At 46.4% G+C, this 18,762-nt stretch overlaps 1 protein-coding gene across 2 annotated transcripts in view; it reads right to left on the reverse strand.

Annotated features, from left to right (window-relative positions):
• ROR2 (receptor tyrosine kinase like orphan receptor 2) overlaps positions 1 to 18,762 on the reverse strand; it is a 193,146-nt gene that overhangs the window by 4,356 nt on the left and 170,028 nt on the right. Inside the window, exons 5-7 of one of the 2 annotated variants that reach the window (XR_004917448.2) lie at positions 7,766 to 7,893; positions 3,659 to 3,973; positions 2,350 to 2,561 (exon numbers count right to left, since the gene is read on the reverse strand). Coding sequence is in view for 1 of the 2 variants with exons in the window: in XM_036092659.2 (XP_035948552.1) it covers positions 2,316 to 2,561; positions 3,659 to 3,973; positions 7,766 to 7,893 (689 nt within the window). In the remaining variant the exon portion in view is untranslated. Of the gene's footprint in view, positions 1 to 2,315; positions 2,562 to 3,658; positions 3,974 to 7,765; positions 7,894 to 18,762 lie in introns of both variants that reach the window. The other variant, XM_036092659.2, reaches the window with a different exon arrangement.

Genomic DNA, 18,762 nt, shown 5'->3' on the forward strand with positions numbered 1-18,762 from the left:
GTGAGTTTGACCCAAGGCAGTTATATGCCCCAGGGCCATAAGCGTGCGAGGAAATGCGGCGGTAAGATGTCCAGATTGAAGCTTCTAGATAGCTTTACGATTTTCACAGTAAGAGGCAATTCTCCGTCTCCCTCTACAGGACTCCCAGACAGGCAGAGGGGGCACGCTGGGCTGCAGCACTGTCCCAAACCCAGTGTCTGCCTATCTGATCCAACAGCCCCACACCACCCCCCCGCACCCCGCTGCAGATGAAATCACATAACACCATAGAACCCCCCGGCCCCACCCTCGAGGCAGATGTTCTAGAAGCCTCAGGGGCAGTGGAGGCTCTGGGTCATTTCTCTGGGGAGATTCCATGCCCCTCAGGTCCAGGTCAGAGATCTGAGCACCGTCCAAACATCTGTGCAACCATTTATTTTATCTTTATCTTTTCAAAATCACCAACAGATACCACGCTTATTAACAACTGCAACATTATAGCACAGTGACCATGCCTAATGGCCCATTTACCAAGGACTATACCACTGTTAATAGGCTGGTGTTCGCCCGACTTTCTATGTCCAGTTTAAGGTGAGCACGAAATAAACAACCTTCAGCTATCTTGACGTACAGAAGCAATAGTTTCACAGAGTTCTTTAGAATAGAATTTTAAATAGAATTCCTTTTAAATGCAATCATAGCCTCCATATTTCCCGACTGCTGGTTTTGTTGCAGAAGAATACATCTGAGACAAGGTCCCACAAGGAAGAGACAGCTCCAGGCATTCCCCGGGAGCCGCATGCAATGCCCCTTATGGATGTGTCTCGGTCATCATCTGACCCCTGCTGGGAGCAATCAGCCTGCTGCTTACCTAGCTGCTAAAAGCGAGCCCGCAATACAAATGCTTAGCATTTCTGCCCTCGAAGCGCAAAGTTTTTTGCAATATAAGATATTCCTAGAACTGCCAGATCAACTAGCATACGTATTTTTAATGTTCAGATTTATTTTTAATTACAAAGGTAATAACTGCTCATTGTGAAAGCATATTCTATTTTAACATTTCTGTAGGCCATGGGAAATCACTGCTAAAAGTTTGGTGTGTATCGTTCCAAAACTTCCTCCATAACAGGTAGGTGCCTATGTGAGCTCCCACACACAGGCACACACATTTCCTTTACAAAGAAAGAGACAGAGAAGGGAAGGGAGGGGGGATGCAGACAGAGGGGGCTGAAGGGAGGAAAAGCAAGCAGGGATAACACAGCTATTCCCCCACCACGTCCTTTCCCTAACAGGTCATCATGGACATCCTTCCTTGCAGGAAATTTTTTTAGAAAACTGTAGCATTCCATGAAGTAGCTTTATGATAATCTCCGGACATTCTCATTCTTAAAATTTAGTCCTGCAGTGAACACACATTCTTCAAGATCCGTGTTAAGATCTGTGCGGAGTTGAGAGGAGCGGCAAATTTGGAACTGCCAATTCTACTCCCACGAGGTAAGGGGTGCCAGTTTCCACAGCTCACATCCGCAGGTGGAGGCTCGCCCGGCCCGGGGCCACCAGGAGGAGGCTGGCGGGGGGACGGCGAGCCTGGCTTTGCTTCACCCTTAATCTCTCCTCATCCATCTGTTCTCGGTACTGTTCCAGCAACCCACTCCCTCCAGGGTCCAAAATGTAAGACTCAGAAGGCAGCCAACCTTCTCTCGGGGACCCAGGCCAGCGGGAACTGGCGAAAGGTAAATGGTCCCCATATAGAAATAGGAACGCTTGTAAAGTTTGCAACCCTTAATTGCACTCTCTGCTCCCGTTCGTAATTTAACAAAGACTTTGCAGGGCAACTGGTTACAAGACTGAAGTTCTGTTCTTCCTCGCTCTGCCTCGTCCACCCGTGCAAGCTGGTGCAGCAGGAGGCAAGGGAGGGCCGGAGGTGTCATGTCCCCAGTGCCAGGTGCCAGGCCGAGGGCTGTGGCCGCGGCAGGAAGCACGTTCACCAACACTGGGAAACGTTACGGGACAATGTTGATGGAGAAACCAGATGCCTGAGTGACCACCCCAGGACCACACACAGGAAAAGGACTGACGGAGGGGCCCCAAAACCTAAACAGCAGTCTCCACCGCGTGGAGAAATTTGGGGTGAGATGCACATGACTCCTCAGACTTTTCTCTAATTTAAAACGTCCCGTAATGACCAGGTGGTACTTCTAGAACAGGAATCGGCTTTACTTAAAACCAGTAACGGGGGAGGCGCCCGAGCCGCAGCACCCTGGGGCCCCGAGCCATCACACAGTGCACGCAACAGTTAATGCTTTAAAAAAAAAAGAGAGAGAGAGAATACATACTACAAGAGGGTACGTCACACAGTTCCATGCGTACGTTTTTATTCTGCGTGAAGCACCAGGGGCCCTCCATCTGCCCTCCGGGGTTGCGGCAGTAGGCATGCCCCCCTCCGAGCTCGGGGAAGTCTGCGCTGGTCAGCTGGTGGCTGTGGGGCAGCTGCAGGGCCCACGGCTGGCACTGGTGCCCCGACTTGGTGGTGCTCGCCGTCCCTCTGTAATCCGTGCCCGAGCCGTTGTAGCACTGATGGTCTGCGAGAGAAAGATGCGTGAGGGGGCCCGACCGTGAAGGGGAAGCAGCCCTCCTGGGGAGGGTGGGCCCAGAGCACCCCTCTCCAACTCTTCCAGAAAGGAACACCACCACCACTTTGCCTGCACGTACCCAAACGGGAATTTCCAGAAGACCAAACGATTTGACTTCCAAGAAAAGCAGCATTTAAAAGGAATGACTTCATGCAGCCCCGAGCCCACCAGTTAGGTTTGCGGGCCGTGGGGGCATCCGGGGACACAAGTGGGGAAGAAAACCCAGCCGAAGTTATACCACGATCGTGAAAGCACCTCTGGGGCCCGCGAGGACCTCCGCTGCAGAACGAGGAGGTCAACCCACGACCTCAGACACCCGCTTGCTGCCCAGGGAGGGTACCACGTGCATCTCCGCGGCCCACGGCGGAATCCCAGGCCCCTCTCGGAGCCAGACCCGGGGCGCAAGTGTGTTCAACAGTTTTGTGGAGCTTACCATGAGTGGGCACCATTCTGAGCACCTTCTAAAGATAAACTCATTTAATCTACATTCCATCTTCTGAGGTTGGCAGTTATTATCCCCGTGCAGTATGAGGAAACTGGCATTTAAGCAACGTGTCCAAGGCCACCTGGAGTGGGCCCTGCAGCCGGGATCCGGACGCGAGCCAGGAGCCCAGAGGCCAGGCTCTGACTGCCCCAGTAAGGAGGTCTGTGGGCTCTGAGAAGCCCCAGCCTCACCAGAGAAGTGAAGAGAGTCCCGAGCCTGGGAGAAAGCCGGTCTCTTCCCTGGGTGCCCCCCCCGCCCCGCGTTCCCCTTCAAGGGGCAGCAACCCTGACCTCGTCAGAGAGGAGAGATGCTCAGGGATCCCAGGGCAAGCGTGGAAGCTGGCCCTGCCTCTGCTCACGCTGCTAACAGCCTTTTGCAGCGGGCACGTAGCTGCCGCCCACCTTAGAGGAGCGAGTCTGAAGCCCACCGACGTGGGGACTCACGCGAGTCCCTAAGACAGCAGGTGCCCAGCGGCTGCGCGCCCGCAGCGGGAGGACCCCAAAGCCCCCGCGGCCGCCCCACGGGGCTGGAACAGACGCGGCCGCGGCCAGGAGGGACTCACAGCGGCCCAGCCTCTCGGCGGGGATGCCGATGCGCATGCAGTTGGCCGCGTCCGGGCTCTCGGGCAGGGGCAGCGCCTCGCACTTGGGCAGCTGCAGCCGCATGAGGATGAGCGGGTTGGAGCGCGCGATGCGGTACTCCTGGCGGCACAGGTCGCTCTCCAGCACCTCGCACTCGTCCCGGCACAGCTCGCGGGGCTTGGGCGCCCGGGAGCGCGCGTCGCACAGCGGGAACACGAAGTGGCAGAAGGACGGGATGGCGAACTGTGAGCACTGGTCGGACAGGTGCGTGGAGGTGCCGATCATGGTGAAGGCCGCTGCGGGGGCGGTGAGACGGGCGTCAGGGCGGGCGGGCACCTGCCCTGGGGCCCTAAACTCCGCCCGAGCCCCCCTCCCACGCCCCCGCCGCACCTGGTGCGCCTCGCCCCATCCCCAGCCAGGTGTCCCTCGCCTGCCTGGGCCCCTCCCCCCTTCCCCTCCCACCAGGGCCCCCCAACCCTCCGCCCTGTCCTCTGCACACCCAGAAAGGCTCTCACACAAGCAGGCCCCCAGGGAGCAGGGGCTGCCCTGATTTACACGGGACATAAAAAGTCTCTGGTCTCAGGGCTTCACTTACAAACATCACAAGTGGAACAAGAGAGAAGGAAAAACCAGGCCCAAGATCTCATCCGGCTAGATGCTTCTTCCATCATGGGAAGATTCGGATTTCAGACCCAAAAGCCACTTCCTAAGGCCCTACTAGGAACAGGGCTCGGCAAGCAATGGGCTATAGGTAGAGCAATGGGGCTGGGTGACGTCTAGAAGCAGAGACTGGAAAAGAGCGCAGGGCTGGAGCCCCGGTCTTCTGCCATCCCGGTCCTGTGGGCCTGCAGACAGACCTGGCAGCCTGGGGAGGCTTCAGCAGGGAGTGGGTGGCCCCAGAGGAGGAAGACAGTAGGCCAGACAGTTGGGCGACCGGCCCTGTGAAATGCAGCGGCAGGAGGAGTGACAATGGGAGAGGCAGGGGTGACAGGGAGAGCTACCAGACAGCTGGAGGGCGTTCAAAGGGGGGAGGCCTGGGGGGGGGGGGGGGGGGCTTTGGGACAAAGGGAGCAGAGAAGCAGGTCGAGCCAGGGTCTGGAGCCAGGGTCGGCTGGTTTGCTCCCTCGAGGTGGGACACAGGATGGAGCGGGAGAGGAATGAACGTGAGAGGACGCGGTGGCAGCTGTGGGCTGAGTGGGAACAGCAGTGCGTGCGGCAGGAGGGCGCCGTCCCCCTCTCTTGGCCATCAGGGCTCAAAGGAAGGCATCGACCAGCATGCCCACTGCCTGGAGGCCCACCCACTTTGACCTGCGAAGGCCCTGCTTGTAACGATATGACCCGGGACAGCTAAAGAAAGAGAGGCCCCTCTGCCCACACACCCTGCGGAGATGGGGAGAAAACAGGACATGTTGGACTTTATTTAGTCCCTGGGACACCGGCTCTACCCAGGACTTGTGGTGCGGTGCCCAGTGCGGCCAGAAGGTGGCGCTGCGGGCACCCATTATCCGGGGGAACCAGGGAATAGATAAGCTGGCGGGGGAGCCCCTTCTGGCTCTGCCTGTTATTTACTACAGGATAGTGGGTCACCCAGTCCTCTCTGGTCCTGTGTCTTTATCTGTCTAGTGACTTGTTGAAGCCTCACACCGGGGGATGGAAGCCCACACAGAGCCTCTAAGATAGCTCGTGAGATGAATACATGGTCCTTACTCCTTCTGGTCCCTTCTGGCCAATATTAAAATTGAGGAACACAGAGGTAAGAGGTTTAGGTGAAGGGTCTCTTGGAGATAGCTCAAGACCAGGTGTGAACTCAGGTCAGCCCCAACATGGCAGAGTTGGTGACCATCAGGGGGCAGTCATGCAGTGGGCTATGACCCCCAGGCACAGAAAGATGGTCCAAGAAAGCCAAACCTGGCATTTCTTTTGGGCTAACCGACCAATAGAGTGTCCTAGTTGACCCTTTAAGTGACTCCGCTATTCCCTTGCCCCCCTCAGAAGGTAGCACGTGAGGGCTTACTTCTGAAAGTATGGTTCTAGGTACCCAGAAGGACCAACAAACTCATGTCCTCGCCTTTATCCACTCCCCCAGGTCACCTTGAAGGTCTCTTGGAACCCATTCCCTGGGAAGCTTCCGGAGTCCTGGGAAGGCGTTCTGACAAGCATGCTCCCCAAACAGAACATCTCCACAGCCAACAGTCTCTAAACCACAAGACAGTCAGTCTAGAACAACTTCAACTTTATTCTAAAATCCACAAACCTAGAGATCCTCATTCTAGACTTTTGTCTAAAAACTGCTGTACCATCAGCCTGCTTAGATATTGGAGTTGTTCAATGCTTCAAACAGTTCCTGAAGACTAACTCGGGGACACTCCCGTGCCTGGAATCAGTGTTTGTCAGTTAGTGGGATGCAAAATTCTGGACTCTGTGGCTAGCATTCTACAAGACGATTAGAACAGAGGACGTCTGAATGCATGGTTCATATTAAGGCTGTAATCGATTCTTTCCTTAATGAAAGAGAACTGAAGAGAAAAATCCAAGCACACTGCTTTTGTTAAGGATGATGTCTGCTTCCTGGAACCTGTGTCACTTCTCTGAGACACAGGTGTGGGTATACACCTGTGGGAATCATTATTTAAAGTACATTTTACTGTATGTTGTGGTCAAACAAGTTTGAGCAGGTCTGCTTTAGATGGCACGAAAAGCTTTTCCAATGAGAGATACCAAGCTTCGCAAAACGTTTTCCTGTTGGACGACCGCCGTACTCCTACTTCTCACTGGACACCTGGCCCTGTCCTCAGGGGGCTCAGGAATGACAGGCCGGTCAGGCAGGCAGTTCCTTGCATGACCATGACCTTAGATCCTCCAGCTTGAGGTGAAAGACAAGGGAGGGCTGACCTGGATTTAGAAGGACATGTCAATGGGGCGCCTGGGTGGCTCAGTTGGTTAGGCGACTGCCTTCGGCTCAGGTCATGATCCTGGAGTCCCAGGATCGAGTCCCACATCGGGCTCCCTGCTCAGCGGGGAGTCTGCTTCTCCCTCTGACCCTCCCCCCTCTCATGTGCTCTCTCTCTCTCTCTCATTCTCTCTCTCAAATAAATAAATAAAATCTTAAAAAAAAAAAAAAAGAAAAAAAAGAAGGACATGTCAATGACATCTCCGTGAGTGTCCACCTAGGATCCTCACTCTTGCCCCTTACCAAGGTGGTGCTTTTTTTGCAAGCCCCCTCTGCAAACCCCACCCCGTCTCCTGCAGAGCCCAGCATGTGTGGCCCTAGGGGGCAGCCGGGGTCCAGAACTATTGTGTAGAGAACCCAGTTGCACAGGGACATCTGCCGTCTTCACAAGATTTTTCTCGTTCCTTATAGAGTCTGGAGAGAAAAACATGTGTGTGTTTGTGGGGAGAGCAGGGACAGGATTTGGTCGAATTCATTTTCTTACTTCTCAAAGGATTTCCCCCAAGATGATCTTCACATCCCCATGTAAAAGTCAGCACACTGAGGACTAACAGGCAACGAGAAATGGGTACTTCTAAAGAGATAGAGAGCAAGCTTCTCCCTGCCGAGGGATCTGCTCCATTTCTCATGCCGTGAAGTGACACCCGATAACCTGACTGTCCCCGGAACCTGCATGCTAACCATCGGGACTACCGTGCAGCATCCCCACGTGCCGCCGCTGACCTGCAAACCTCTCTCCCCAACACCGAAGTCGGGCCTGTGAACCTTTTAACCAAGCGAAAGAGTCAGGGAAGGCAGAACAAAGAAGTCAAGTGACCGAGTGTGGTGGGCACCAGCCTCCCTGTGGTGTGGCCAGCCCGGGGACGGGAGGCCCTGGCGATGCACCAAGGACAGGCCATCTCAGGACTCTGGACTCATGTGGTGGACCCACTGAAGTGTGCTGGCTGGTGTGAACGCACAGATGGGAACATCTGAGGGTAAACCATGGTGGCAGTCCCAACGGCTTCTAACGAAGCTCTTTGAGTCTCTGTTGCAAGACATGTGGAACAGGGACTGACTATCCAAGATAGGAAATGACAAATGCACAAGGGGGCCGGTCTGCACTCGCGGTCTCACAACAACGATGTGGGGCTCCTACCTGTGATTCGGTTTTCAATCTCTCCCTGCATCTGGAGGGAGTCCACATAAATGGTCCGGTTCCCAATGAAACGTGCACATGCGATCCCCCGGTAAGGCTGACAGAAGCCGTCCTCGTGGTAGTTGTCTCTGGGGGAGATACCGTCTGTGAGCACACTGGGTGGTTGTGTTTTTCTTCAAATCCAGCATCTTATCATCTAGTCATCTCCCTTCTTGGTATTGACCCAAAGGAACGGAGAACTTCGGACCACCCAAAAATCTGCCCACGAATGTTTATTGCAGTTTTATTTCTAATTGCCAAAACTCGGAAGCAACCAAGATGTCCTTCAGCAGGTGAATGGGTAAATAAACTGTGGTCCGTCCAGATAGAATAGTATTCGGTGCCAAACACAAATGAGCCACGGAAAGACATGGAGGAAGCTTACATGCACGATCCTAAGTGAAATACGAATCTGGAGAGGCTACATGCTGTATGATTCCAGCTATCTGGCATTCTGGAAAACGCAGAGCTATGGGGACAGTAAAAGGTCAGTGGTTACCAGGGGTTGGGGGATGGGGTGGTGCATGGGATGAACAAGCAAAGCACCAGGGACTTTAGGGCAGGAAACCTACTCTGTATGATACTATAATGGTAGATACATGTCTTTATTGATTTGACCCTAGAACAGCACAGGTTTGAACCTCATGAGTCCATTTACATGCAATTTGTTTTCAATAAATACAATAGAGTACAATAAATGTACTTTCCCTCCCTTATGATTTTCTTAATAACATTTTCTTTCCTGTAGTTGACTTTATTGCAAGAAGTCAATACATACTGCATACAACACACAAAATACGCGTTAATTGACTAAGTGATTGGTAAGGCTGCTAGTAATCAAGTTTTGGGGGAGTCAAAAGTTACACACAGATTTTGACCACGCATGGGGTTGGCGTCCTAATCCCCATGTTGTTCAAGAGTCTGTTGTCTGAATTCATAGCATGTACAACACCAAGAGTGAAAACTAACGTATACTATAGACTCTAGTTAATCATAAAGTATTGATATTGGCTCGTCGATTCTAACCAACGCACCACACTAATGCAGGATGCTACTAACGGGGAAACTGTAGGTGTGGGCGCTGGGGGGTGGTAGGTGAAACCTCTCCGTACTTTCTATTTGATTTTCTGGAAATTCCAAATTGCTCTAAAATATAAAATCTATTAACTTCAAAAAAATCCAGCATCTTTAAGGGGAGCAGAGCCATGGAATGTGAAAGATGGATTATAAATGTGAAGTGTACACGTGGGTGGGTACATGTCCACATATGTGAACAAATACACACAGAACGTTCACCATGAATATGTCTCATCCTATGTGTGAACTACAACAGAAACATTATGGCGCACCCCATACACTTCTGTTGTTTGCAAGCAAGACTTTTATAAAAGTGACTATAATTCAGAAACTGTGTTCTACCATTACACTGCATAAGAGAAATCTTTGAAATGCAGGGAAACAATGGGGGGGTGGAATTCCCAAAAGTCTGGCCTTCAAATAACTTGTACAAGGAGATGTTCTTATTATACGACAGAGAAGTGTGTTATGTAGATGGCACGGGTCACACTTAAAAACCCGGGGGATGGACAAGGAGCCTCATAAAAGCATGGCCCTCCCACCAGGCCCCCCAGTCCAACTCCCTCCCCAGGGCCTTTGCACGACCTGCACAGCGCCCTGCTGGAGTCCGTGCCACATTCTATTCTGTAGAACCTGTTAGTCCTGCCTTCAGCTGATGAGATCAGGCATTCTGAGTACCCCGATGCTTCTCAGAGGGCGCTCAGGATGCTCCAAGGAGACAGGGGCTGTGGCTACAGGAGATATATGAGAGCTTCCATCTGCTGGGAGCAAAGGAGAGGGGGGCTTGGGGCTCCCAGGGCAAACTGCTGACAAGTGCTTTGGGCCTGTAATTAAGTCACTTGTTTTCTAGCAAATCTGTAACCAGCCTCTAAGCCTAACAACACTCGTCATTCCACCCTACGCTGATTTAGACCATCCCCCAATGAAAATCTCTGTTGTGTCCAATTTTACCAAATGGATTTAAAAATCTGTATTTTAGCTCCCTCACAAATGTAAAATCTGGACGCTCATAACAGGGGAGACAAAGGATCTGCAAGAACATCCTTTCAGCGCCTCGGGCTCTCTCCCTCCTTGGCACCTGCAAGAACTCTCTTTTTCAAAGAAAGGAACCTGGAGCCATAAATAATCCAAACAAAGAGACTCTGGTGTCAACAAGAGCTGGATGCCCTTTCTCGCAAGCTCGCTTAGCCATTATTTCTTTGGGTCAAGGATTCCTTAAATTTAGTTTAACTAGCCAAGCACATGTGCTAACAATACACACCCGACCCCCTCCTTTCTCACTCTTTGTGAGCTGGAGTTAACTGTTGATTAAATTAAAACCAATACCTATGCTTAACAAATGCACCAAAAGTGCAAGTCAACTCTGTCCCAGTGCGTGCGCTACATGTCACTCTTTGCAGGTGGCTCAGGGCACTTGGCCACCACACCAGGAAAATCAAAGAGGTATGCACGTTCCGTGTAATGTCACGTATGCACGGGATAGATCTGATGCAGTCAGTCCCTTGGGGTGACCTCACAACAGTGAGCAATTTCTATTCTCCACTTCAAGAATCAAGGAATAGAAAGCCCGGTCCCTCACTGTGGGCTACTCCGTGGCCGCTGGTCAGATGCCCCCCGGGACTGGGAGAGCAGTGAGGGTTCAGGGAGACATGCTGAGAAGGGGCTTGATGCCATCTCATCTCATCCCCTACTACTAACTCAGCTTGGTGGGCTTCTAATCTGAATTGTAGAGAATGTCCAAAAACACAAACAGAAGTGTCTAGAAAATGACATCTTTCAGGTTTCTGACTTGTGAGAAAACAAGTGGAAATTACTTTCTAGTTTTGAGCACAATTATATTTTATCTTTACCTGGCCATAGTTTGGGACCTCTGAAGAGGGACAGAGCTGGAAAAGTGTGTAAAACTGTTCCCTCAGAGATCAAAGAAAAGCACTGAGACAGAAGTTGCCATCCGTAAAGCCCCTTCAACCACACAAGTGAAACACACGTTACCAAATCACAGAACATCAATATTACAGAAATTCAATTTCGGATATCTCCTACATTCCTAATGCCCCACACATTAATCTAAGGCCTAATGACAGAGATGAAGAAGAAACTTATAAACCAACAAATTCATGGTCAAGGAGGGGAGACAGATAAATAACTACAATATTGTGTAAAAAAAGCAAGGAAAGGAGTAGGTGACTGAGAGCAAAGAGAGGAAGTACAGAAAGTGCTATTCACAAAGGACTGAGAAGATGAGGGACTGATGGGCACCTTCCCTCCAGTGGTAAACACTAAACATAAAAATTAGTTTGAAGAAAAACACAGAAAAATTCCTGGATATAAATAATGAATGATCTTTAAAAAGGGAAGTAGGCGCCTTTGAAATTGGAAAGTAATCAAAGTCAAAATTCAAATGTAGTTACACATTGTGTAAGAAGGTAACTTGCCCCCCAAACAGTATTTTGCTAAAAAGTGGTAAAACCACTTTCATAATTGTCATTCACATTATGAAAGGGTCAGCCTATATTAAATGGGCTGCCTGCTTGAGTGATGCACAGGAGGCTACATCTCTGGCATAATGGGGGGCAGAGCAAAAGCACAAAGAGTAAACTGAGATAAATCACTTTAACATAGCCTGATACTCAATTCCATAAGATTCAGGTGACCTGACAGTAATCGAATAGGCAGGCAGTAACAAAAGACTCTTTGGAGGAAGGTAACAAAATCTAGAGTACAAACTACAATCTCAGGTATACAATGAAAAATTAGCAGACATGAAGAAACAGGCAAGTATAACCCATCAGGAGAAACAAACCCAAAGATGATCCAGATGTTAGACTTAGCAGACCAGGGCTTTCAGGAGCTCTAACTGTGGTAAAAAAAAAAATGCATGGAAGAAAGTGTAATGAAGATACAGGTAATTTCAGGAGACATGAAAACTGTAAAAGAATCAAATGGAAGAACTAAAACATACAATCCCCAATAAACCCTTCTCTGGATGGTATGAACAGATTAGACAGAAGAGGAAAAAAATGGTAAGCATGACAAGTCAAAAGAATATTTCCAAACTGAAAAAGAGATTAAAAGATTTCCAAAAATAAACAGAGCTTCAGTGAGCTGTGGGCGAGTACAAGGGGGAGCCTAACTGATGTGACATCAAATTTCAGGAGAAGAGACACCCAAGGAGCCGGGAAAAAGATTTGAAGAAATAATCACCAACATTTTTCCAGAGTTGATTAAAAGACAGTTACAAACTAATCAAGCAATGTCAGTGAACAATAAGCAGGATAAAAAAAGATATAAATATTAATATATCTAATATCAGAACATCAAAATACATGAACAAGAGTTGACAGGACTAGAGGACAAAACAGAAAAATCCACAATTACAGCTGGAAATGTTAACACCTGTCTCTCAGCAGTTCCTCGAACTAGATAAAAAATTTGTGAAGAAACAACAGTGGAAACACTGATCACTGCCCTTGACATAATGGACATTTGTAAACAATATACCCAGCGAGACAGCATCCGTGCTTCAGTGCACAGGGCACATTCACCCAGACAGACCAGATTCTTGCCACAAAGTAACTCACAATGAATTTAATAGAACCAAAACCATAAATCTCAGATCACATTGAGTTAAACTAAAAGTCAAGAACAAAAAAGATCTTTAGAAGCTCTGCAAATATTTGAAAATTAAATAGTCCACTTCTAAATAACCTTTGGGTTCAAAAAAGAAAATGCAAGGAAAATTGGTAGTTTAAATGGAATTCAAATAAAATAAGAAAAGTGAAAACAGGATACCAAAAATTGTGGAATGCAGCTAAAACAGTAATTAAAGAGAAATTTATAGCTTTAAATGCTTAAATTAGATAAGGTTTTATATTGTAAAAAGCTGGAAAAAGAATGTCAAATTAAACCTGAAGTAATTAGAAAATACTAATGATGAGAACATGAATCAATATAAAAGGAAGAGAAAAATCAATAAAGCCAAAGTTAGTTCTTAAAAAAAAAAAAAAAAAGGAACAAAATTGCTTATATCTAGAAAAACTAAAAAAGAAAAAGAGAAAAGAAAAAGAGAAAACACACATTATCAATATCAGGAATGCAAAAGGGGACATCGCCAAAAACCCTATGGATGTTAAAAGATAATAGGAAACATTATGCACAAATATATGAGCACAGATCCAATAACTTAGAAAAATAGGGCAAATTCCTTGAAAAACACAATACACTAAAATTAGTGGAAATAGAAATAAAAACTCAGAATAGCCCTAAATGTCTTTAGGAATTTGAAGTTGTAAAAAAAAAAAAAAAAAAAAAAACCCTTCCCATGATTAAAAGCCCAGTCCCAAATAAATAGAAACTGGTGAATTCTGTCCAACATTTAAGGAAGAAACAGTAATTTTACACAAACTCTTTCAGAATATAAAGGAATAAGAGATACTTTCTAATTCACTTTATAAGCTCAAATGATACAGAGGACTCACAAGGATGTCCAAGGACATTACAGACCAAAATGCCCCTGACCAAATGGGCAACATACTTCACAAAACAAGGACAGACTGGACCCAACAAAATAAAAAGACAGTAGAGAAATGGGTAATGAACCAACTGGGCTAACCAAGAATACAACGTTATTTCAACATTTAAAAACCAGCCACTGAAAACACAGAAACAAAGAGGGAAACCATGTAATAATAATCTCAGTTGGTAAGGAAAAAGCAGTTGACAAAAGTTAACACTCATTCATTACCAAAACTCTCAACAAACAAAAAATCACTTTCTTACTCTAAAAAAGGGTGTCTATCAGAAGCCTACAAGGAACATGTTACTTAATGGTGAAATAAGGAACATCTTCCCCATAGACATTGAAAAAGACAAACCTGTATGCTCTTACCAACTCTAGCTGACATTGCCATGGAAGTCTTAACCATTATGATCAGGAGACAGAGTGATCAATTGATCAATGGAGAGATAGCTAAATGGTACATAGATAAATGGCTTATACACTGGAAAGGAAGAAATAAGACTGTTTCTACTCACACCTGATGTCATAATTTACAGAGAAAATCCTAAGGAATATATTTTTAAACTACTAAAACTGATACAGATTTAGTAAGGCCACAGGATAAGGTCAATACAATCAACCGTATTTCTCTATGTAACAATTAGCAAATGAAATTTTTAAAAAAGTATCATTTCCAGGGGTGTCTTGGTGGCTCAGTTAGTTGAGCATCTGACTCTTGGTTTCGGCTCAGGTTGTGATCTCATGGTCATGGGATCAAGCCCTACGTAGGACTCCATGCTCAGTGCAGAGTCTGCTTGGGATTGTCTCCCTCTCCCACTGCTTCTCCCCACTGCTCGCATTCTCTCTCTCTCAAATAAATAAATAAATCTTTTAAAAAAGAGTCATTTACAATAACGTTAAAAGCACACAAGAGTAGTCAAATTTATAGAGACAGAAAGTAGAATAATGGTTGCTAAGAATCGGGGTGAAGGGAAAATGGGGAGCCATTGTTCAACAGATAGAGTTTCAGTTTGGAAAGATGAAAAAGTTCTGGAGAGCATGTGGTGATGGTTGCACAACAACGAGAATGTACTTAATACCACTGAGTTACACACTTAAAAATGGCTGAAATACTTTGGAAAAAACTAATAAAATATGTACAAGACCTCCACACTTAAAATCTCAAAACACTGCTAGAAAGAAAGAAAAGAGAACCTACATAAATAGAAAAATATACCATATTCATCGGGTGGACCATTCAATGGTTTTAAGAAGTCAGTTCTCCAAAGTACAATATCACCTATCAAAATCCTAGCAGGATTTCCTCACAAATTACTTTAAATTATGAAAAAAAACAAAACTATATAATGAGAAAATAACCAAGTGAGCAAAATTAATAGCACCAATAAGGGGCAGACTGACATCACGTACCTCCAGATGTGTGACCCTGAAAAGGAAACATCACTTATATACTTTAAAGTAAAAAATGCATATGCAGCGTCTAATCATGAACATTGTAAACATCAGCCAAATTCAAATTCAGAGACATTCTGTGCCATAACTGCTTTGCATTTATCAAAATTTCAATGTCATGAAAGGCTGAGGACCTGTTCCAGATTAAAGAACACTACAGCCAACAAGGGGAGGATTCTGTCCCAGGGAGGGGGTCTACACAGCATTACTGGGACATTTAAAGAAACTGGAAAATGAATGGCAATTCTCACATAACACCCTGAATTTGAAGCTGTTGTTCTGTAAGGAAATAGATTGATCCTAAGATCAATACACACTGAAGTATAAAGGGAAAAGGGGCATAATGAATGCAACGAATTCTCAAGTGGCTCAGGAAAAGGAATAATTACAAATATGTACGGGAAAATGATAAATCAAATATGACAAAATCATAGTTGGCAAGCCTGGGTAAAGAGATACGGGATTACTTATAATTACTCTTCTTGTAACTTTTCTGTACAATTGGAGTTATTTCGAAATGGAAAGTTAAAAACATCCCAGTTCAGACTTTTGTAGAAATTGACAAACTGATTCTAGAACTTACATGTAAATGCAAAATAGAATAGCCACATCATGAAAGAGAGGAAGAATGAGGGTGAATTTGAACTATCCGATTGTAAGATTTACCACAATGTTACAACTTTGAAGACAATGTGATATTGGGATATAAGGACAGATCAATAGAATATGACAGAGAATCTCAAAATAGACCCTAACCTATGGTCAACTGATTTTCAATGAAGGCACTAAGGCATTTAAGGAGGACCAGACAATCATTTTAAAAACGGTGCTGGAAGAACTGGATATTCAGGGTTTTTTTGTTTTTGTTTTGTTTTAAAGATTTTATTTATTTCTTTGAGATAGAGAGAGAGAAAGGGAGAGTACAGAGGGATAAGCAGACTCCCCCATGAGCAGGGAGCCTGATGTGGGACTCGATCCCAGCACCCTGAGATCATGACCTGAGCCGAAGGCAGATGCTTAACTGACTGAGTCACCCAGGCGCCCCAAACTAGATATTCATATGGAAAAAATAAACTTAAACTCTTAACTCCTACTGTACACAAAAAATGCTTTTGAGATGGATCGGAGACCTAACCATAAAAGCTAAAACTATAGCACTAATAGAAGAAAACACCAGAGAATATTTTATTGTATCAAGGTAAGCAAAGGCAAAGATTTCTCAGACACAATGCATAAGAGAAAAAAAATGATAAATTAGAGTTATCAAAATTAAAGTTTCCTGGGGCGCTTAGGTGGCGCAATGGGTTAAGCAGCCAGCTCTCGGTTTCAGCTCAGGTCTGATCTCAGGGTCATGGGATCGAGCCCCATGTCGGGCTCCCTGCTCAGCGCTGAGTCTGCTTCCAATTCTCTCTCCCTCTGCCCCTCCTGCTCGTGCTTTCTCTCTCTCAAATAAATAAACAGATTTAAAAAAAATTTTTTTTAATTTTCCCGCTCATCAAAAGACAGCATTAGGAAACTAAAAAGGCAAACCACAGACTGGGAGAAAACATTTTATGTAATCTTTTCATTGACAAAGGAATTGTATACAGAATATATAAAGAACCCCTGTAACTCAAGAGGAAGAAAAACACCACAGTAAAACTGGACAAAAGCCTAAGAGATACATCAGAAAAGTGCGGCCTGAAAAGACAGTCCCACTTTTGGTGATGAGAAAATATAGATTAAACCACCACGAATCATCACAACACAAGATGCTGAAAGCCTAGTATCAGGTGACACCACAAGTTGGTGGGGATGTGGGACAGCTGGGACTCTCACACGCTGCTGGTGGCAGCAGGAAATGGAAAGACCACTCTGGGGAAGAGTTTGGACATTTCTTATGGTTCATGTACATACTGACCATCTGACCCAGTAATCCCACAGCCAGGATGTAGTCCGGAGAAATGAAAACATGCTCCCAAAAATACTTGAACACAAACGTTCAAAGCAGCCTTATTTGTAACTGCCCCAAACTGGAAACCCAGATGTCTATCAACAGGTGAATAAAGATATTGTAGTATCTTCATATATCAGAATACTTACCATCAATAAAGAGGAATAAACCACAGGAAGAATCTTTCAGATATTACATTTCATGAAAGAAGCCAGACACAAGAGTCTCCCAAGAGGATGTAAGCACCCCATGGCAGGAACTTTTAGTGTCCGTCTGCTTCATTCATTGTTGTATTCACAACACCTTGAACAGGGCCCAGCACATAAGTCGGCCCTTAATACAAATTTGTTAAATGAATGAATGCTTTCCTTAAAAATAAGACAACATGCTTTATATTTCTAATTCCAAGAAGAAATAGTCCTAGCATCCAGTTATGCTGATGTCGTATTAGATGTGGTCAAAGTTTCGACTGGGTCAAACTGAACACTCCCAACACCAACATTCAGGTCATAAAAACCCAATCAGCAGAACCTCTCAGAGACCATCTCCAAGGCCAAGATCACATGAGGTGGCCAGGGCAGAGAAACGGCGGCTTGGGTGTTACCAGTTCACTGGGAATAAGTGTAATTCTCCTCTACTCTGTTCAGGGGTTGGTCCCTCCCAGGCAAACCCTGGAAGGTTGGTATTTCCTTGTGTGATTTTGGAGGTCGGTGCGTGAAAAGCTCTCATCCGTACATACTAGGGCATAACAGCTCATGCACGGGCTCAAGTGAAAACAAAAAGACCAAGTGGAGGCATTTACTGTGTTACTACACGTCCAGTACTAATACCATCATTACTGCTAAAGCGCAAACACTTCTGTCTGGGTCGCTATGTGGTCTGAATTAAGGAGGGTGTGTGTGTTCTCTGACTTTACCCACGATGGTCTCTTTGTCACTTAATTGCCTGCATCACATAATCTTAAAATGGATTAAGTTTTTATCTTTTATTCAAGTTTGGCACTATGGGATTTAAGGAGTTACATTTTCCAAGAAATCGAACCTATCATAATAAGAAGTCACGGAGAAAAAAAAAATCAGACTGGCTTCTCTCCTCCTTCCAGCTCAGTTTGATTAGGTTGGTGGTTTAATGGCTTTAACATCAAATGCTCAGTGTCAGCCTTTTGCCTGAGCGAGTTTACTTACCAACGGCAAGGCAGCTTGATTTCTCCTGAAGTCATTTTTAATCACTGGCTTGTTGGCAGTTTCAGTGTGGTTTTTTTTTTTTTATAGTGCTATTTTCCTATAATTAGGATAAAGTTTGAACTCGGTTATGACAGTTCCCCAATAGGAGGGAGCAGATAGCCGAGTTCTGTTTAGACACGCCAACTGTGGGGTGCCTCTGAGTCATCCGCCCAGAGATGCCCCTAGAGATGGGGAGATAGTCAGACCGGGAACGGGGCTTCCAGGGCAATGAGAATATGGGTGGTGAGCGGCCAAAGCCTTGGAGTCACCTGCACTTTGTGAAGTAAGAAAAGGGCTCAGGACATGGCTCCAGGGAAGACGATTTCCCAGAGGTCGATCACTAACAGAACTTGTAATTGTCCAAAAGAACAACACGTCTCCCTTTGTGCACACGTGTGGCCATGACGTTGGCCCAGGACAGCAATGCAGGAACCAGGGCAGGTTTCAGGGGCCACCCCTGCCCCGCCCCGGCCACTGCATGCCCATGCCACCAGGCTACCCTGCGGTGTACGTACGGGCCTGTCATCGTGAACACGAACCAGTTTTTAAAAGAGCAGATAAAAATGGAACCCATAAATGAAACATGAGACACGTCGCCTCCCATTAATCCCCGCGTGCTATCCAAGCTGCTACCTGCGTAAGCCGCGATAATGCCGCCTTTGAACCCGTGCCTGTCCAGTCCCAGCCTGGTCTCAAAGCCTTTGTTCCCATCTGCACACCCTCCTCACCTGCGCTTCAAAAGCATGAAAGGAAA

The sequence above is a fragment of the Halichoerus grypus genome, chromosome 14 (assembly GCF_964656455.1).
Source record: "Halichoerus grypus chromosome 14, mHalGry1.hap1.1, whole genome shotgun sequence".
NCBI classification, from domain to species: domain Eukaryota; kingdom Metazoa; phylum Chordata; class Mammalia; order Carnivora; family Phocidae; genus Halichoerus; species Halichoerus grypus.